The following is an 18,291-nucleotide window of genomic DNA, read 5'->3' as shown; positions in this document are numbered from 1 at the left end:
ATTATGATTATGCAGAGATCAAACAAAACCATATACATGTAATGGTTGTGGTCCATGTGTATCTGGTTTTGTTTGATTACATAATGATAATCCTGTTATTATTAACTTTTATAATTTAAAAGAAACTGGAATATGTCCAAGAATATTATCGTGTTAGCTTTTAACGATGTTGATCCAGTTTGTTGAATTACAAAAAAAGAATATTAACTAATAGGATCATAGTTAATGATGTTGATCCAGTTTGTTGAATTACGAAAAAGAAAAATATTAACTAATAGGATCATAGTCGAATTGATGACAACATTTGCACAAAAGGGTCTCACATAACTAGTTCAGAATTCAAAGAACTCTTACTATTTTTCTTAGGATTACAAGACACAATCCATGAAGTAAGAAGTACAAACATTAGATTGCACCATAAACACCTTAAATTCATCAATCAACAGAAAAATAAGCACAAAGGATGAAAAGGGACAATAAAAATGGCAAAAAGAAGAAACCCCACAACATTAAAATTTCATAAAACATAAGTTTAAGGAAAGTACAGAGTAAGGCAGCAGCACATAGAGGCAGAGACATGACAGAGAGGTAGAGACAACACAGAGAGGGAGAGGCAAAGAGAGAAAGCTCGAACATAATAATCGAATCACTACTTACCTCGACGGTCGGTATGACAGTGAACAAGACAAGCCCCTCGACAGTATACAGCAACAACGACAAGGGTCGTTGGAACTCTCCTTTGTCAACAGAGTCACGGTGGCAGCAGTCGCGCGTCACGGTAGGGCTAGGGCAGAGTCACCGTGGGTTTTCGTTGGAGCTCTTTCGACGACAACGGTGGGCAGCGATTGCATCACGGCAGGATCACTGTGAGTGAGTTTTCGTTGGAGCTCTCCTTCGCCAACAAGATCATGGTGGGCAACGCCGCATCAGCTAGGGGAGGATCACGTTTCAGAAATAATTGAAAATGAGAGAGGGGATAGAAAAGCACAGTACAGTTCTCCTATAGTTAACTGAACTAAAATGTGATAAGTTCAGTTTTAAAAACTAAACTAAAAAACAGTATATTTAACTTTCTAATAAAAATGGATTAGTTTTTTTTAGTATCATACAGTACAATTAACTATAGTTTAGTACAGATTAGTTTTTTTTCCAGCTCTAATCTATAATAATAGGATTTTGTACATCACCCTATTACAAGATGGTTTTTGTTAGGCAATACATATTGAATCACTCAGCATAACTATTCTATTTTTCTTCCAAGTGTCCTAATAATTCTTTGTTGAAGGTGAACTGTTAGATATTATAGTAACGAGTAACTTTATAATTGCCAATGGTCATTTGAAGAATATTGTATTTTCACTTTTAATCACAGAAAGACCACCTTTACAAGTACTTAATGATGAAGCTATTCATAGGAAAGATCCTAGGAATTTCTTCTTGCCTCAGGTTGGTGTATATTTCAATTCCTAAGGTCAAAAGGCTAGTTACTAAAAATGAGGTCTTGTGCATTCAAGGAACATAAAGCTTACCTATTTTGGAAGAACCTCTTTGTGTGCCTTAAATGAGAGAATGACATCCAAGCCAAAGCAATAACATTAGCAGCAAGGACCTGAAATTATGTCCATTTACTTTAAACTCAACAATAACATTAAATAAAATGGAGAAACAAATATAAGAACATTGAAGAAAACATTAGGAGTACTATCAACATCAAATACAATCTGGTAGGGTAAGTTGAAAAATATCCATCTGAAATGTCAGCAAGCATAACCAAAGATAGTTCCATTCTACTGATTTTAGGCATTTGAGAACTTCTCAATGTAATTAAAGATCAACTGTGAGTAAAGAGTATATGCGTGTGAATGTAAATGTTTGCTTTACATAAAAAAGATGGAACAATGAACTGCAAACAACTGGGTAGCCTTGTCAACCGACTAAGAAAGCCAAACGGCACCCGATTTTCGTATGATATAATACTTGAAAACAAGGGACCAAAAAGATGCATCCCAGAGATCCAAACATGTTGCAAGATGAAGATGGAAATGTTAATAAAAAGTTCCTTTACTATGTTCATTTTTCCGTTGCTGTTCAGCTAAAAAAGGATTAAAAGGTAGTATGAGAGAGTATCTATTGAAAGATCAATAGAAAATTCTTTTTTCAAGAACTATGAATTTCCACGAGGAGCAATCGACTGAATAAAATCCTAGTTCGTTTAAATGAATTTCAAGAAAGAAAATTAAGCATTGGTGAAGTCAAATTAGACATTGATCTTCAATATTAAAATGCCAACATGTATCAGAGTGGTGAATAGATTTATGTTGAAGTAAAATCCCCAGTGTGTGCATGAGTCTACCAGTCTAACCTGAAATTGTTGTGTTGAGAAATTGAAAAGGTATCCACAACTTCCAGTTTGCTTGAACTGTAGAGAACCACTCCTACAAAATGAAATTGGTAGATGAATATACACTAATAAACATGACAACATTGATAACCACTCTTTGAATACGTTTTAAAAAAAGCGAGTAACTTAAACACACCTGTTTTAGCTTGGGTACATTACAGCTTGTGATGGATTTCCCTCAAGTGTCACCAATGTAGGTAAAAAAATCTCCAATGAATATGGGAGAAAATAAGAACTATGAAAATATTTCATAACATTCAAAACTAAACTATCACACAGAAGCACAAAATTAATTAATAATGACACAATGTGGCGACAGGGAGTGTATTGGAGGACCAATAGAAATATCCTAGTACAAGCCGGAAAAATGTACCTGATGCTCACCAATTTACTCAAGATACAAATACCTAAAAAAAATGTCAGGAAGAGCAATGGAATGAGACAGACTTGACAAATCGTTCAGCCTTCATCCAAACTCATGTGACCATGGCAGAAAATTTCCTAAAGATAGAGCCCACAAATATTAGAAATCAATCTTCATGATTCTTCTAATAATATTCATTAGGTAATGAATAAATATTATCAACATTATTAAAAAAACCTAAACCAAGGACCTAACAACATATTGCTCTTATTGCTACTGTTGTTGGGTTGTGTCATTATATTATGTAAAATACGGTCACAAATTCATACTTATTAGGCTATACAAAGAGTTTACTTTCAGAGATACCAACATAGGTTTTAGGGAATTACCAAAAATATAATGTTGGACCCATTAAAGCAAAACCGAGAAAAGTAAAGACTAATGTCCTCTTCAAGTCCAGTGACTGCACTTGATCTATTGCATGCTGTAGAAAATAAGATTAAATTTATTAACAAAATTAACATATATGAATGAAAAGCATAGGCACGCAATGCTACAAGAAGTAAATTAAGGATTGACCAAAAAAGTAATCCTTTTAGAATCCATATAAAAAGTAATGACAAATAAAGCTTGATAACATTAGCAATGAGGATAGACCCAAAATGCCAAAGGCAAGAGATAAATTTCAGAAACAAAATTAAAAAAAAAAAATCAATTTACTTCTAAGACAGGGGCAGAAAGTATGGCGTCAACCAGACCAGTTCTTGTTGATTTCAGAGCATAACATATTGCAACTTGCAAGCATATATCATCTTAAGGACTCTATCAGTCTGTGTGACAGTAGTGTAGCAGTCTGTCGGCTCTGTTAATAAATTTATACCAGTCTTGAGCAAATGACATAGCCGGTCTAACCATGTTTGCTTTTAATTTGAAGGTAAATAGCAGTAACATTGCACTACTTAGACTTCAGATTTCTCGATGCCTACATCTCTTCCACCCCACCTCCTAATAATCTTCTCAGTCTTCATTTTCCATTTGGAGTCGAAAGCAATGACTTAATAAATATTAAGTAAATAGAAGTAATTTCCTATAACAAATACAACAGGAAAGACAACTGAACATTAATTTATAATCCTTTAATTCTACAAGTTTGAGTTAGTATAGCAACCAAAGACAACACATGGAGTAAAGATATTGCACGTATTTAACATAAAGGTGCTTATTTGTCAACCATTGTAGTATGTTTCATCTAGCTACCACATGAAAAATCGATCGAGATCAGTAGAATGCAAATGAAACACTGCTCAAGGAAATAGAAGCCGAAGGCAATGAACTCCAAAATCCTGAAACCATTTTCATAATCTCTTCAAATATCCTACATCTGCTACCTTTACACACAGCATCAAGGGGATCTACTCTCCTCACAGTTCTCCAAGAAAGGAATCACCCAATCTCCTTGTCTTTCACCTTCCTCATTCCTTTCACATACTACAACATTACTCTCTTCCTTAGCCTCATCACCAACCAACAATTTTCTGGTTTTCCTACAACCTAACAGAACAAGATCCAACATATTCCTACGTGCCTCATACACGGGATTCGGTTCAATCAAAACCCCTTTACGATATGCTTCCCTAAGAAAAACAATTAGAGTCTTCCCTTTAGTTGATATGTAAAATATACCAGGGTGCCTTAGCAGCAATTCACGCACATTAACTTCAATACCTAAGTCTCTACGAAAATGAACCAGTTGATCAACCTCAACCATTTTCTCCACAGTCAAGCTCAATAGCTCATGAAGAACAGCCACAACCCTCTTCTCATACCGTTCAATCCCACCACATGTCCTCACCCTAACAACCTCCTTCCGTTCATAAGGCTTAGTGTATGAAAGCCTCTGCCAATTCTTCAACCTCTCTCTAAACCCTCTCTCAATCTTAAACCCAGTTGGGAAACCAATGGGAAATGCAAACTTGGTCTCAAACTCACTCAACCACTTCTCTGTGTACTCTCTCTCCCTCCATTTCTCAACCTCAGCCAATCCCAATTCTGCATCCCAGTCAACCAATTCCACAACCTCCAAACCAACCAATTTAAAATCCCCACTGAATTTCCCAAGGATGGAGTCTCTGAAATCCTCAGGGAGACCCAGTTCCCTCCTGATCATCCTCAAAGCGTGCAAACGAAGAGTGCCATTCACAGACATCATCAGCAGCTTCTTCACCCTCTTCACAGCCTCCATCTCCTGCAGCCTCACCACCACCCCTTCAAGCAAGATCAACTCTTTCATCTTTTTCGTGACCCTGCAGCACGTGTTCCTCCTGAAAGGATGGACGAACACGTGGAACACATGAGGGTATTTGTGGAGGAAGGAGCCCACAGGGACATTGAGTTCGAGGATGTTTCTCCAGCGGGACATGAGGGTGAGGGAGACGAAGGGAGCGCGCTTGCGTGTGGACATGAGGTGGTGGATTTCGAGGACAAGGTAGAGTCTTTTGAGGTGAGCCATGAGTTTGTCGAAGTGGGGGTCTCGTACTCTGTCCTCCAAACGGGTTTGGGCGGAAACGGTGGGTTTCTTCCATCGGCGTTGGATGAAGAGGGTAAAGGGTGAGAGGAACCTGTGTTTAGGACTATGCAAGAAATTCATTGCTTGAACTCAGGTTTCGATTCTGATAGAACCAATTACAGTATTTTTGAACAGTTGAAAGAAAAATCACTGTTATTCCTAAAGAGGATCTTAGAACTCTTTCTTGGTAGAATCACACGGAGGCAACACCTTTCTGGTTTTTATGTTTTGTAACCTTCTGCTTCTCATCATCTTCACGCTGGTTATTTTCCTTCGTTCCTTTCAGTCATGGAAGATCATGTTACCTAATAGAGGAAAAAGGCTAACAATATCATTAATAATAAAAATGAAGTTTTTAATACTTAATTGAAAATTAATACAATAATCTATTGTATATCATCTTAAGGGAAGAAGAAAGCGGGAAAACAAGGGTGAATCAAAGCTAAAACCCTACTTTCTCTCTGACGGGAACCAAAAATGGCTTCCTTTCCTCCTCCGGGTTCACTCACTCTCTGCGAACTCAATCGTGACCTGAGTAACTCTCTCTCTCTCTTACTCACTTTTACTCTCTCACTTCCTATTGCTTTGCTTCTCTAACTGAATTTTTTTTCTGCAGTCACAGTGAACGCTCTGTCCGACGATCAAGCCAACCAAACCTACGGAAAAATCCTGGTAACTAATCGCATCATAGACGTTTCCCAATTCCCTCGATTTTCTTCATTATCACCATTTCCTTTTTCTATATTAGGGATCGGTCTTCAGTCCCGTTCCCTTTCACTCTCTGGAGAGCGAGGCTTCCGATCACGAAGGAGCAACGACGACGGCGAACGCCGCTGGAGAAAACGTTCAGAGGAAAGGTCCGGTGGCACTCTTGCAAGGGCTCGTGAACACTTATCTCGGACGCCTATTTTACCCTAACGATGTATGCTGTGCTTGATTCGTCTCACTCTTTGCATTACGGAATGATTTAACGTGGGTTGATAGTGTGGTGCTATATGAATGTTAATTGTTGGGCCAGGTGCATTTGTTGCCGGAGGTTGATCTCCAAGGAGTAAGCTGGCACCCTAATAAGCATATAATTGCTTTCATTTCTGCCCCTACACAAGTTTTGGTTCGTGATTACCAAGAATCTGGTACTTGTTATGATCATGAGACGTGTTATTGGTTGCTTGTTTAGGTATTTTTGGATAAAATTATCAGTAGAAGAAAATAAGAAGATAAAATAAGCACAGGTTATTCCTCCAAGTTAAAATTAGCTTATTCACAAATTAAAATAAGCTTTGATAATCTATACCGTGGATCTTTAGTAATTTGACATGTGGGAGAAGCTTATTTCATTTTATCTTCTTTTTTTCTTCTATAAGTGTTTAATTGAAAAGTTTATCCAAACAAGGTCTTAGTTATTGTAATTTTTGTTTAGTAACTGCTGATTGATACTCTGACATTGTGAATAGAGGGGAAGGATCCGAGCATTTTGGCGAATGAGTCACAGAGAGACGTTAGGGTGCTGGAGTGGAGGCCCAATGGTGGGAAAATGCTTGCTGTGGGTTGCAAGTGAGGTTTTGTCTCTGTGGTTGTTATGGTGAATGCAACGTCAATTAGTCTGGAGTATGCTTTCTTGTTTACTGGAATTGGGTTTACTTTTGCAGGGGTGGAATTTGCATCTGGGCTGCTTCTTATCCTGGAAATGCTGCATCTGTTAGATCTGGTGCTGCTTCCTTTTTAGGAAGTTTGTCTAGAAGCTCGGGAAATCGGTATATCCTGGTTGATTTTCTTCGTAGTCCATACGATGAGCATGTCAGTGCTCTCACTTGGAGCCCGGATGGAAGATATCCTTATAAATTTTAAAAGTCCTTATTTTTGGGCTCTTTTATGTGTTTCCCAGTGCAAGAAGATATGTATTTTTTTTTTAAAATTGTATGTACTCAACCATACTTTTCTTAACCTATTTTTACATACTTAGCATCTGGTTCATATGAAAGCTCCTCATTCACAGTGTGGGATTTTGCTCAAGGTATGATCAAGATCTTTGCTTCCTTAAGTCTTTTGCACTTTACTTTTAAACATCCGTGCGATATGCCAATACGTTTAAAAATCATTCTGGATTTTTCTGCTTGAGTTGTTCTCCCTAAAAGTACCCTAAATTGCATATGTTTACAGCCTAGACTGATGAACTGAACAAACACATTAACATACGGAAGTTTAAGTGGCCCTGTAAGCCCTATTGAGGCTTGTGGTGTGACTGACCCTGGAATGTACTCCCTTCCCAACTTTTTTGTGCTAAAGAAGAATCAATCAAAGTTCTGTGTCCCTACTTATGTATGCTATGTTGATTCTGAATTCTTAGATTGATAGTTTCGAGCATGGCGGGTGAGGACTGTGTTTATATCTAGATTGGCATTTTGTTGTTCATCAGCAACAGTGACGATGACTTTCTTATCTCACTAGTTGAGGTCCATTACTTATGTCAAATGATGTTGTTGGGCTCAGTTAGAAATCAAAATCTAAGATATATTAGTTACCATTAAATCTCTTTTAACAATTTCCTATCTGTCATGAGTAATTTATGTCCAGGATATCAAAATGTTTTACATTGGCTGTCAAAGGCGTAAAACAACCCTTTACTTGAATTTTGGATTGTCTATGAGACCACAAAAATTTATATTGTCATATAAAATATCTTAAGCTCTAATGGTTGTCTCTAATTTCTGAATCTCTGGTTACTTTGATATTATATATAGCTGTAGGGACACCCATTCGGCGGGGATTGGGAGGCATATCAATGCTGAAGTGGTCACCTACTGGAGATTACTTCTTTGCTTCAAAATTGTAATGCAAAATGTGAAACATGATTATTTATTGAACATGCACTGTTTATGATTCACACCCTCATCATTATTTTTCTCGTTCAGTGATGGAACATTTTATCTTTGGGAGACAAACACGTGGACATCAGAACAATGGTCATCAGCAAGTGGTTTTGTCAAGGTATATGAAATTTACATTCATGTTTTGGTGCTCAAAGTCCTATTTATAGCAAGTGGCATCTAGTCCTTAACCGTCTCCAGTGTGTTGATATGTTTGACAATATGTTGATAGTATAAATAGAATTATCTTCAATAGTATTCAGTGTAAAATTTGAGTTATGCTTAAATGTAAGAGCTATAACATACCTTTTTATTTTAGGGTGATGGGCAATGTTGCTTTCGTAATAAAAGATGAATTTATTATCAAGAAAGAATGTCCATGCTAGGATGATGGAATATCTTGAAGAAACCATAGAAGAGATCAAGGATTAATTAAGTGTTTAAGGAGCTGAATTAATATAGAGGCAAAAAAGAAAATCTTTAATTGCTAATTGCAATCTAACCCTTCTTTGGAGCAAAAAAAGAATTAACATATTTTTCACTGTTTTTGATAACTCCACAAATCAGAAATACCAGTGACTCCCTTCAATAAACCATCAGTAGAACACTGAAAAGAAGCCTTAAACCTAATTGTATGCCAAAAGAAAGTTTAGGGCCATAGTCACACCCATAAACTTGGGAAAATTTTACTTGCACCTCGATTTTTCCCTCTGTTCTATCAAAACGTCTATAATGAGCCATTAAAACAGCTCCTTAATTACAAGTGAGATGAACATATAATAGACATGTTCCATCATTCATATTCTTGTAGAAGAAAAGCTTTGTATTTTACCTAATACGTACTATTATCACTCATACTTTACCTTCGGTTGAGACTAGGAGTTATTACTGTTCTTATATCTTGAGTGCAACAATATCTATGAAAAAAAGATTCAGTGGTAGAACTTAGCATTTATGTACTATTGAAGTGATCAGCACAGTTTTATTCTTTCATAGCTAATGCTCATTTATTTAGTTTCTACTTTCAATGACATGTTATCAGGGAGCAACATGGGATCCAGATGGGCGCATGATACTTCTTGCATTTTCTGAATCGTCAACTTTGGGATCTGTTCACTTTGCATCAAAGCCTCCCTCACTAGGTATCTGACCTTTTTTGTTTAAAGATATGTTAAGTTTGTTGTTTTTGACTTTTTGTATCTTTGCTATATTAATACTGGACAAATGAAAGTGTGGCATTGAAATATAGGAACTAAATTGAAAAGGGAAAAGTTAGAGAGGGAAATGGGATATATTAAAGATATATGGGATAAATGTGATACAGTCTCTGACCTATAAAGTCTATTTATAGTGAGACACTGCCACAAAAAGGCTGACAACAAAGACCATGACAAACAGTACCAATCTTTTCCCGTAATAAAATTTGTGAGTTGGATGGAAAAGGGAAGTGATTGATAGCAGCAATAGAAGCATGCTATCAAATTTTGAGGACTTACGGCCCTCTGTTTTGAAGTCGTAGTCTTAACCTCAATTCATTTTTAATATTAATGTATGTGATTGTTGTAGCATTCATGATGTGCAATTTTTCAAATTATTTTGGTTTTTGTTTTTTCTTTATGAAATGTCATATATTGATAATTTCTCATCCGTGACTTTCCAGATGCTCATCTGTTACCTGTTGATTTGCCGGAAATATTATCATTGACAGGAAGGTAAAGATGAATTCATGTTTTTATGTTGAATAATTCTTTTATGTGCTCCTAAACTCTCGTCATTATATTAAATTCCTTCTGAACAAACTCTTAAGACTGTGTCTGTCACCTGGATGTCATGGCTCAAATTCTAGTGACAGTCTTTGCTTACTAAAGCAGGGTGGCATACATCTACCCTTCCCAAACCATATTTGACAGGATGTGAATTATGTTATGTTATGTGATGTTTGGTTATCATGTTTGGTTTGTTAGAAACTGTGGCCGTTGGTTATCTTATATAATTTCATTCAGTCAGGGAATTGAAAAGATAGCATGGGATAATTCGGGGGAGCGATTGGCTATTTCTTTTAAAGGTGGAGATGACATGTACAGGGGACTGATCGCCATATATGATACAAGAAGGACACCTCTTATATCTACATCTTTAATGTGAGTTCATGGTTGAATTGAAAATGGTTCAATTACTGATCTCTGTTATTATTGATTATTTTAATGCTGGATTATATGTCATTTGACATTGTTTTCCCTTCCAATTATGTGTTCTAGTGGATTTATAAGAGGGCCTGGAGACAGTCCAAAGCCAATCACGTTTTCATTTCACGGAAAATTTAAGCAGGGACCATTGCTTTCTGTGGTGAGTTTACGTTGAATTTAACTGTTATTATTTCTATTTTCTTTTCAAGTAACTTTTCTATAGTAATAAGATAAGCTGATATCATTATTTATTGTAGATGCTCTATCACATTTTTCCATTGCCCTTAAAAATAGAAGAAAAAAATAAAGAAAATAATAAAGAAAATATGATCATTTGGAGTCTTCATATTGGGGTTTTACTGCACACATCTAATAAGTTCTGTATTTGTTTTCCTGCAGTGTTGGAGCAGTGGGTTTTGTTGCACTTACCCCCTCTTGTTTCGTCCCCATATGCTTCCATGACGAGGATTTCTGTGAAATTTTGTTGTTTGTACACGATTTGGAGAAATTCCAAGTTAATGTCATTAATTCAATTTTTTGGATTACTTGAACTGTTTTACCTTCAAATTACAGGGATGCTAATTGAATTCTAACATCTATAAAAATTATCCATATTAGACGTGATATTTATTCTTCATATGGCTTTGGGTCTGAGTATAGTTAGTGTATCTACAAATTTTGATAGATGATTATTACCATCAAACTCCATCTATATTTGCAAATATATTATCTTTCATAATTAAAACCTTTTTCTTTTTTCCATTCCATAACGAAGAATAATGACAATAGCATTACAATTTTATGAATTAATTTTTTTTAATAAAGTTATATACGCTTCGTATGAATAAAAGTATATTTTATCCTTTTCCATTTATTGGCCACTACTTAGAATCAGTCACGAAAAATTATTTCATAATATCAAATACTTTCCCATCCGTGTCCTCAACCAATTTCGTGGGATATATTACTAAATTTTTTTTAACTTCAAAAAATTTGAATATACATAAAAAATTAATCACGATTTTTTTTATACTTAACATGTAAACATTGTTCAGGATATAACATATGGAATATGTAATCATTTTCCTTGTTCAAATAACCACGAAATCAAATCCTTCCTTTTCAGCCACTCTAAAGCCCTCCCAAACAAAACTTAATGGGTTAATTTATTATTACAGGTATTTGCTGATATATATATATATATATATATATATAGAGAGAGAGAGAGAGAGAGAGGCAGCGTCAGTGGGTGGAGAGGACTCACACCATGGCGTAGCTTATCCTAAAATCCCATTTCCAATTATCTTTTTCTTCGTTTCCCCGAAATAACTTTGCAAACAAAACGTAAAAAACCATGGCACTCCTCTCTTTCAATTCCTTCACACTCTCCCCTCTCCACACTTCATTCCCCTCTTCTTCCTCCCTTCTCGCACTTCCCATTCCCACTGGTAACTACTCCTCACTCCCAATTCTCTCTCTTTCTTACCTCAATTTCTTCCTAATACTTTTTCATCTTTTTCCATTCTTAATTTCCTCCCACTGTGACAGCTTTGAGAGTACACGTGGCTCAGCCCTCGAAGCCCTTGAACGGAGTTCGAATCACGACACCCAGAGGGAAGAAAGGCGCGCTGATTGTCTCTGCCGCCGCAGACGGCTCTAGTTTGCCGGCGGAAGCGCTTCCTCCGGCGGAGAGCGAGAAAGAAAGTGGCGTGAGTGTGGAGAAGCTTCCTTTGGAGTCAAAGGTAAAGGAGAGAGAGGAGCAGAAGCTGAGGATGAAGCTGGCGAAGAAGATAAGGTTGCGAAGGAAAAGGCTTCTTCGGAAGCGCAAGTTGAGGAAGAAGGGTAGATGGCCACCTTCTAAGATGAAGAAATTGAAGAATGTATGATAATCTATGAAAACTATTACTTTAATTTCAATTTGCTTTATGCAGGTTTAAGCTTGTTCTCATTTTATTTTCACTGTAATTGTTTTGCCATCCACCGTGTATTTTGACAAATTTATTAATTTCAATGAATCGTGTTTTGTCTGTTTAGCTTTCCATGATTTGGTGAATTAGGGTTTTTATTTGAAATCCATGTTAACATAACTGGTCATGCCATTAAAATGGATGAATCTTAACGAGTCTTTCTGCTATTTGATATTTGGTATATTTTCAACCCAATATGAACACGCTAGATGAACATATGCTGCCTTTATGAATTCCATTATGCAGTTTAGATTGTTCGGGAATTTGTTCTCTACTATATTGGCAGGTTAAGCAAACAAAAAAGAGTTCAATTTACAATGCAAACTAATTAAAATACGAGTTTTTAAGTACTTATTGTAAACTTTAAAAACTTAATATATATATATATATATATATATATATATATATATATATATATATATATATATATATATATACATGATGATTTGTGATGAAAATATGAGTGTACAAACTCTTCATACATTCGGAGGTCGAGGAAAGGAAGAAGTTCTAAGGCCTGTATGGAGTATTTAGTACAGTTCTTTTCGGTGGAAACTGACATTAAATTCGATGATACAATATTTTCAGAGATGGGAAAGTTTACTCCATCAGAAAGGGTGAGAATTGAGAATTCAAATGCCAATCCTAACACCCTTTATTCAAGATCCATTACGATTCTTCGCCTCCCTTTTCCCATTCCCATCCTACTATTTTATAGGTTTAAGGTGGAGGAGGTGGTTAAAGTGCTCAAACAAAAAATGAATTCTGTACAGAAAAATTGTTTTTATAACATCCCTTGTAATGTAAGTACAACTTATGGGGAGACGTTCTCCATGGTCGGACAATATTTACATACTCCGTCATAAAATTAAGAACATTTTGCACTTGAAGATGCAAGTGCTTTATGGAAACTAATCCTAAGACTAGAACCCAGTAAAAGCAGAAGGGGTCATTTCCTTTCCTACTTTTTATTTACCAACAGTGGTCAGCAGAATGTCTCGGGTGTGTTGGCTCTCCAGTGTCATGTTGGTTTTGAGGGATGATTACCATTGTCCAATCTTTGTCTCTGAAAGGTCAAACCAACGTATCACCTCTAAGGATATTAAATTTGCAGAGCGGGCAGGTTGCTTTTGATCGAAGCCAACGGCCAATGCATTCACAGTGAAAATGGTGGGTACAAGGAAGGCGGTACACTTCTGCTCCATCAGCATATGGACATAGGCAGATACAGCATTCCTACAATATAATCAGCAGCTGCAGCTTAATTATCGTTAAGTAGTTTCAAGATGCACTTCAACTGTATACAAATCAATTTTAGGTTGTCACAATTTTATTTCAATATTCACCACCCAAAAAAGGAAACTTTAATTTCTACATCCATTTTACACAATTCAGAGCCTTTGTTTGCAATTTGGGTGCTTTTTAGTGGAGACAACGGGAAAGGGATCAGACGTCAGTTACACCCCTAATGCCTTTTCTCTCACTGGAAAAAATATATTACAATTGCTCCAAATCAGACATCGGGAGAAGGGTTGGAAAGTCCCGTAATTTGAAAAATCTATCATCGGTATTGATTTATATATAAAATGTAAAACTAAAGAATGCAGGCATGCTGATATATTAACAAGAGGAAAAATTCCAGTTTCCACTAAAAGTTTAGACATTAGTACATCAGAAATAAATAAAAATGTAATGCAATTAAGTAATCAAAGAAAGATAAATCAGATCAAATATCAGAATAGTATCAAAAAATGACAAGGCAGTTTAAGGGAATAAAATTTAACATGCAAGAAAGGCACCAGTTACTAAGTACAAACAACAAAATTAGATTAGCACCAAATAATTACTGGATGAAAGATACGAGAACACAGAGTCAGAACTCACAGAATCATCTGGATTGAGAGAAAGTTCACTCATATGGCTTCCATTGCATGAATCTACTTTTGTGTTAACAAGCTGTTTCTTGTTGTCATCAACCATCACCAATGAATTTGACTGACTAAACATATACATAGGAAGTGACCTGATATCTTCTTCTGATGCGCCTTCTCTGATTTTCATAGCATAAGCTAGTGCTATTATTGGGATGATACAGAAGAGAGCAAAGAAAACTACACATGCCATCCCAATGCAAAAGATAATAAAAAATATGTCAAAGGCTAGAAAGACCACTGTTAACCTGCACAAATGTGATAAATATATTATTGAGCATCCCAAACACTCAATACACCACCGGAAAACATAACACTAAACTAAATTAGATGATGAAGTAAACAGTTCGTGAATTAGTTATATATATAGTTATATATATATATATATGCTTAAAAAATAGTTACATATACTTGTATTTAACTATATTACTTTTCCGGCGGGGATGACCTTTTTTAGAGTCTGAAGTAATAAGCTCATCGAGGTGTCTATTCCCAGTAATACAGAGTCAAGCATACATGCTCGACACATACGGTTCTAGTTTGAAATAGTCAGCAACTACAACTCCTCAAGAGCATATATGATCATAAACAAGAAATTGGGAACCTTTATCAAAAAAGACTTCCTTATGCAACAATACCGCCGTGTCATGGAAAAGGTAACTCCAAATTTAAGTGTAAGGATTATATGTAAAATATCAAGATAATGAAGCTTGCTGGTCTCCAGTCCTAACTATGGGTCATATCATTTCACAGTTATTAAATATTAAATTTCATCAACATATTTCAGGGTTGGAAAAGCATGATAAATGTAAATTATCTTGCCAATAGAATTGAGAAATAATAAAGATTTCTTAAAGAAGAGAAGGAGGATCGTGCTTGACTTCATTTCAATTCTCCCAATATTTGAAAGAAACAAAGAAATTTTGAACAAAACCATACATTATACTAATAGAAACAGAAATTCAGGTATTATTTATCTAACAAAGGCTACTCAGGATCCTTACATCGGAAGAAAGTCCTCTATAGGGTAGAAACAACAAACAAGAACTATAGAAAAGAACAGAGCACTAAGAAGCAGAATTGAGCAGAACTTCAAAAGCTACCCAGTCTCCCACAGCCTATGCCAAATTCTATGATATCCCACAGCCTACTGCCCCATTTATCATAGCCACCAGTTCATACTATTATTTTCTTCCCTATATATTCCTATTAATTCCTCCACTCCATTGCTCCTTTCACTAATCACTTTCCTATCTCCACTGCCCGTGCACAATCCTTTTTCAACCTGCCATATGCCTGCAGGGCATCGTCATTGTTTAATCTGTCCCTCCCTTTCTTCTCCAATACATGAGCCATAGGCCCATCACATATTGAATTACAAATTTATCCTAATTGAAATATGTGAGATCAAGACAAATTAATTGCGGGAAGACATGTAAGAATTAATATTCTCTTAATTTTATTCCCCTTGCTTATATAATTGTATGACATTCAATTCAAGGTTGAACTTTCTACAATAATCCATTTAGCAAAATTTCTAAGTATAAACTTCGATTCCATCTAATTCTCTCCAGGACTCACTTAAGGAAGAACTTTTGAGAAGTAGAATTCCTGATTTTTTTTAAACTTTTGTTTTACATCAAAGAAAAGTAAATACAAAGTTTACCCAGCTGTACAAATTGTAACCACTTCTTTTATTCTTTCTTGGTATACATAATAACTTTGGTTATCAAACACCCCTTGGTCCCCCCTAAAAAACAAGAAAAGCAAAACATAATCCAAATTAAGGTTCTTACTTACCAGTAGAGCCTCGGAGAATCTTCCAAAAGTGCTTGGCCACCAACAACAATCCAATAAAATCCAAACACCCACCAAACAGAAGATGCCAGAGTGTTTATGGGCTCTAGCTTCTTCACAATGCTAAAAACAAAAAGAATAGAGTGAAATGAGAGTTCAACTATCTTCCAATGCATAAAATTGAAAGGAAAACACACATAACAACTAAGGACCATTATTCTTCTAAAGACAGTGAAGGAGAAAGAATATTCTAATAACAGACACTCTGCAATAGCTATCGACAAACTCTTCTTCTTACAACATTTAGTTCATCACAACGAGGTATCAAGTCTCAATATCTGAAACAAAAACAGCCTCGACTAAAAGCAAGCAACGTCCCCTTCCACGCATTCATCACAATTTCTCAACAATAATTGAAAATCAAGTCAGCTCCATCGCCAGTCAGCTTCTCCAATGCACAATAACAATCCATGACCAATCTTAGAAAGCAATAATTTCCCAATCACAAATAATTTATAACAGTAAGAAATACGTTTTAGAACAATTGTACCCTCAGAAAAACTCTCCCTAACTTCAATTTCATTCACCATTAGAAAGGAATCATCATCGCAGCACGCCAAATCAACATCATCACATATCTAATTTCGAACATCAGTTAGCTACTAGTCATAGCTCCCTCCCTCTCTCCCTCTCTCTCTCTCTCTCTCTCTCTCTCTCTCTCTCTCTCTCTCTCTCTCTCTCTCTCTCTCTCTCTCTCTCTCACACACACACACACACACACACACACACACACACACACACACACACGAACATGTCAATTAAAAAGATTATAATTCAACAGAAAAATATTCATAATTTAAAAAAAAATTAAAATTAAAATAATCATTTGTCGAGGCAGGAATTGAAGAAAAAACTAGTGGCAGTGAAGTGAAGAGAGTATTTACCAATAGGTAGTGTGAGCAAAGGAATCGCGAACTCCGACGCGGAACTCAAAGAAGACGAAAGTCATATGAAGAACGCACTCGAACGCGTAGCCGCAGAGCCAGAGTCTGAGCGGCGTGGACGGCCGCTCGCTAAGCGTGGAGAGGAGGACGCCGGCGGCAACGACGACAAAGGCGAGGTTCCAGACCATGTCGAGGACCAACACCGCTCGTGAGTACCCGCACTCAGCGCCGTCGTCGTCGTCGGATCGACCGTCTGCACAGTCAGAGAGGAAGAGGCGGCGGCGGGAGGCGGCGACGAGGCGCGCGAAGGGGAGAGTGCAGACGGTTGTGCAGCGGAGCACGGGACTGTTAGTTGCGCTGGTGGCGCTGACATGGCGCTGGCCTTGGTCCATGTTAGAGAGAGAAAGAGAGAAAGTGAGGTTTTGGGTCGGGTTTGTTGGATTAGAAATAGTGTGGGTGAGTGAGTGGGGGTGGTAGTGGTGGTGGTGGTTCTGGGGAAGGTGAAACGACGTCACATCGAGAAGAGGACTTGGACGGGGTGCGTTTGGTTTGTTTAAAGTGGAACGTGGCTAGTTAATGTTAATAATTGGGTTAGAGAATTGAATGAAAGAGAGTGGTGGTGGTGCTGCATTAGCAGCTACTTAGCCACTCTTGTTGACTTTTACCTTAACAGCTCCTTCTATCATCATTCAACTTTTATTTTATTTTTTAATTAAGAATGTTAGTTAAATAATTTAAAAAAAGGAACCAATTTATTAAAAATTTGTAGAAGAATGTATTTTCCATATCTTAATAATAAACTCATTCACTTTTAGTTCTAATTTTTAATATCCTAAAATTAAAATTCATTCTTTTTGGTCCTTGAAATTAAAAAACATATTTTAATTACAACTATTTGTATAATAATCTGCTCTTATTTTATGGATTCTATCACATCAAATATTTGTTTCCCTTTTAAAATATTTGTCCTAACTATGTTCACGCACAATGTTTTGTGTAAACACACTGAAATAAGTTTTTTTTATTTCTAATTGTATTCACTAAAAAAAGAATTTTAGATTTAAAATTCAATTTGATAGACTAAATATACACTAATACAAAAACAACATACAACATCGAATATTTTGGGCATTTTATGTCGAATTTGAGATCCACGTCATATTGGAAGACGTTAAATTGACGTCAAATTTAAAAAATTTGACATTTTGTCAATATACGACATTTTGTCAATATAAAACGTTAAATTAACGTCTAATTTTGTCAATATA

At 36.2% G+C, this 18,291-nt stretch overlaps 4 protein-coding genes across 7 annotated transcripts; 2 read left to right on the top strand and 2 right to left on the bottom strand.

The window, feature by feature from the left end:
- Positions 1 to 497: 497 nt before the first annotated feature.
- LOC108329338 (protein ROOT PRIMORDIUM DEFECTIVE 1) lies at positions 498 to 5,412 on the bottom strand. Of its 3 annotated transcripts, XR_008246879.1 has the most exons (7): positions 4,491 to 5,412; positions 3,155 to 3,249; positions 2,809 to 2,902; positions 2,538 to 2,608; positions 2,363 to 2,435; positions 1,530 to 1,609; positions 498 to 930 (listed from the first exon to the last, which is right to left on the bottom strand). XR_008246879.1 is itself a non-coding variant. In XM_052872839.1 (1 exon), exon 1 carries the CDS (start codon positions 5,410 to 5,412, stop codon positions 4,168 to 4,170), a length of 1,245 nt encoding a protein of 414 aa, XP_052728799.1. In that variant the 3' UTR covers positions 4,095 to 4,167. The 3 variants fall into 3 exon arrangements, 1 of the variants encoding a protein (XP_052728799.1); XR_008246878.1 differs by having other exon boundaries at positions 2,538 to 2,902; XM_052872839.1 differs by lacking the exons at positions 498 to 930; positions 1,530 to 1,609; positions 2,363 to 2,435; ... (1 more) ...; positions 2,809 to 2,902; positions 3,155 to 3,249 and having other exon boundaries at positions 4,095 to 5,412.
- LOC108329337 (aladin) lies at positions 5,290 to 11,021 on the top strand. Its single transcript, XM_052872838.1, has 15 exons — positions 5,290 to 5,425; positions 5,738 to 5,866; positions 5,948 to 6,003; positions 6,080 to 6,253; positions 6,350 to 6,464; positions 6,786 to 6,885; positions 6,981 to 7,163; positions 7,290 to 7,345; positions 8,073 to 8,160; positions 8,244 to 8,319; positions 9,241 to 9,340; positions 9,859 to 9,910; positions 10,202 to 10,339; positions 10,457 to 10,544; positions 10,784 to 11,021. The coding sequence occupies exons 2-15, from the start codon at positions 5,809 to 5,811 to the stop codon at positions 10,844 to 10,846; spliced, it is 1,347 nt and encodes a 448-aa protein (XP_052728798.1). The 5' UTR covers positions 5,290 to 5,425; positions 5,738 to 5,808; the 3' UTR covers positions 10,847 to 11,021.
- Positions 11,022 to 11,603: 582 nt separating this feature from the next.
- LOC108328365 (50S ribosomal protein 5, chloroplastic) lies at positions 11,604 to 12,417 on the top strand. The gene is made up of 2 exons (XM_017562224.2): positions 11,604 to 11,832; positions 11,933 to 12,417. The coding sequence occupies exons 1-2, from the start codon at positions 11,739 to 11,741 to the stop codon at positions 12,268 to 12,270; spliced, it is 432 nt and encodes a 143-aa protein (XP_017417713.1). The 5' UTR covers positions 11,604 to 11,738; the 3' UTR covers positions 12,271 to 12,417.
- Positions 12,418 to 13,119: 702 nt separating this feature from the next.
- On the bottom strand, positions 13,120 to 17,653 carry LOC108329698 (E3 ubiquitin-protein ligase At4g11680). 2 transcript variants are annotated; one of them, XM_017564041.2, is made up of 4 exons: positions 17,024 to 17,650; positions 16,083 to 16,202; positions 14,236 to 14,530; positions 13,120 to 13,587 (listed from the first exon to the last, which is right to left on the bottom strand). In XM_017564041.2, the coding sequence occupies exons 1-4, from the start codon at positions 17,413 to 17,415 to the stop codon at positions 13,426 to 13,428; spliced, it is 969 nt and encodes a 322-aa protein (XP_017419530.1). In that variant the 5' UTR covers positions 17,416 to 17,650; the 3' UTR covers positions 13,120 to 13,425. The 2 variants fall into 2 exon arrangements, with proteins under 2 accessions (XP_017419530.1, XP_017419531.1); XM_017564042.2 differs by having other exon boundaries at positions 13,466 to 13,605; positions 17,024 to 17,653.
- Positions 17,654 to 18,291: the final 638 nt, after the last annotated feature.

The sequence above is a fragment of the Vigna angularis genome, chromosome 2, assembly GCF_016808095.1.
Source record: "Vigna angularis cultivar LongXiaoDou No.4 chromosome 2, ASM1680809v1, whole genome shotgun sequence".
NCBI lineage: Eukaryota > Viridiplantae > Streptophyta > Magnoliopsida > Fabales > Fabaceae > Vigna > Vigna angularis.
The sequence above is the reverse complement of the archived record's forward strand: the minus strand, read 5'-3'. Positions and strand labels throughout refer to the sequence as shown.

What these genes read in the sequence shown, in the direction of transcription:
- LOC108329338 (XM_052872839.1), bottom strand. Translation starts at nt 5,412, where the DNA reads ATGAATTTCTTGCATAGTCCTAAACACAGGTTCCTCTCACCCTTTACC.
- LOC108329337 (XM_052872838.1), top strand. Translation starts at nt 5,809, where the DNA reads ATGGCTTCCTTTCCTCCTCCGGGTTCACTCACTCTCTGCGAACTCAAT. An exon ending in GCCTATTTTACCCTAACGAT is followed by an intron (nt 6,254 to 6,349) that starts GTATGCTGTGCT and finishes TTGTTGGGCCAG; the next exon opens with GTGCATTTGTTGCCGGAGGT. An exon ending in TGGAGCCCGGATGGAAGATA is followed by an intron (nt 7,164 to 7,289) that starts TCCTTATAAATT and finishes TATTTTTACATA; the next exon opens with CTTAGCATCTGGTTCATATG.
- LOC108328365 (XM_017562224.2), top strand. Translation starts at nt 11,739, where the DNA reads ATGGCACTCCTCTCTTTCAATTCCTTCACACTCTCCCCTCTCCACACT. An exon ending in CGCACTTCCCATTCCCACTG is followed by an intron (nt 11,833 to 11,932) that starts GTAACTACTCCT and finishes CCACTGTGACAG; the next exon opens with CTTTGAGAGTACACGTGGCT.
- LOC108329698 (XM_017564041.2), bottom strand. Translation starts at nt 17,415, where the DNA reads ATGGACCAAGGCCAGCGCCATGTCAGCGCCACCAGCGCAACTAACAGT. An exon ending in GATTCTCCGAGGCTCTACTG is followed by an intron (nt 14,531 to 16,082) that starts GTAAGTAAGAAC and finishes ACATTTGTGCAG; the next exon opens with GTTAACAGTGGTCTTTCTAG. An exon ending in CTCTCAATCCAGATGATTCT is followed by an intron (nt 13,588 to 14,235) that starts GTGAGTTCTGAC and finishes ATTATATTGTAG; the next exon opens with GAATGCTGTATCTGCCTATG.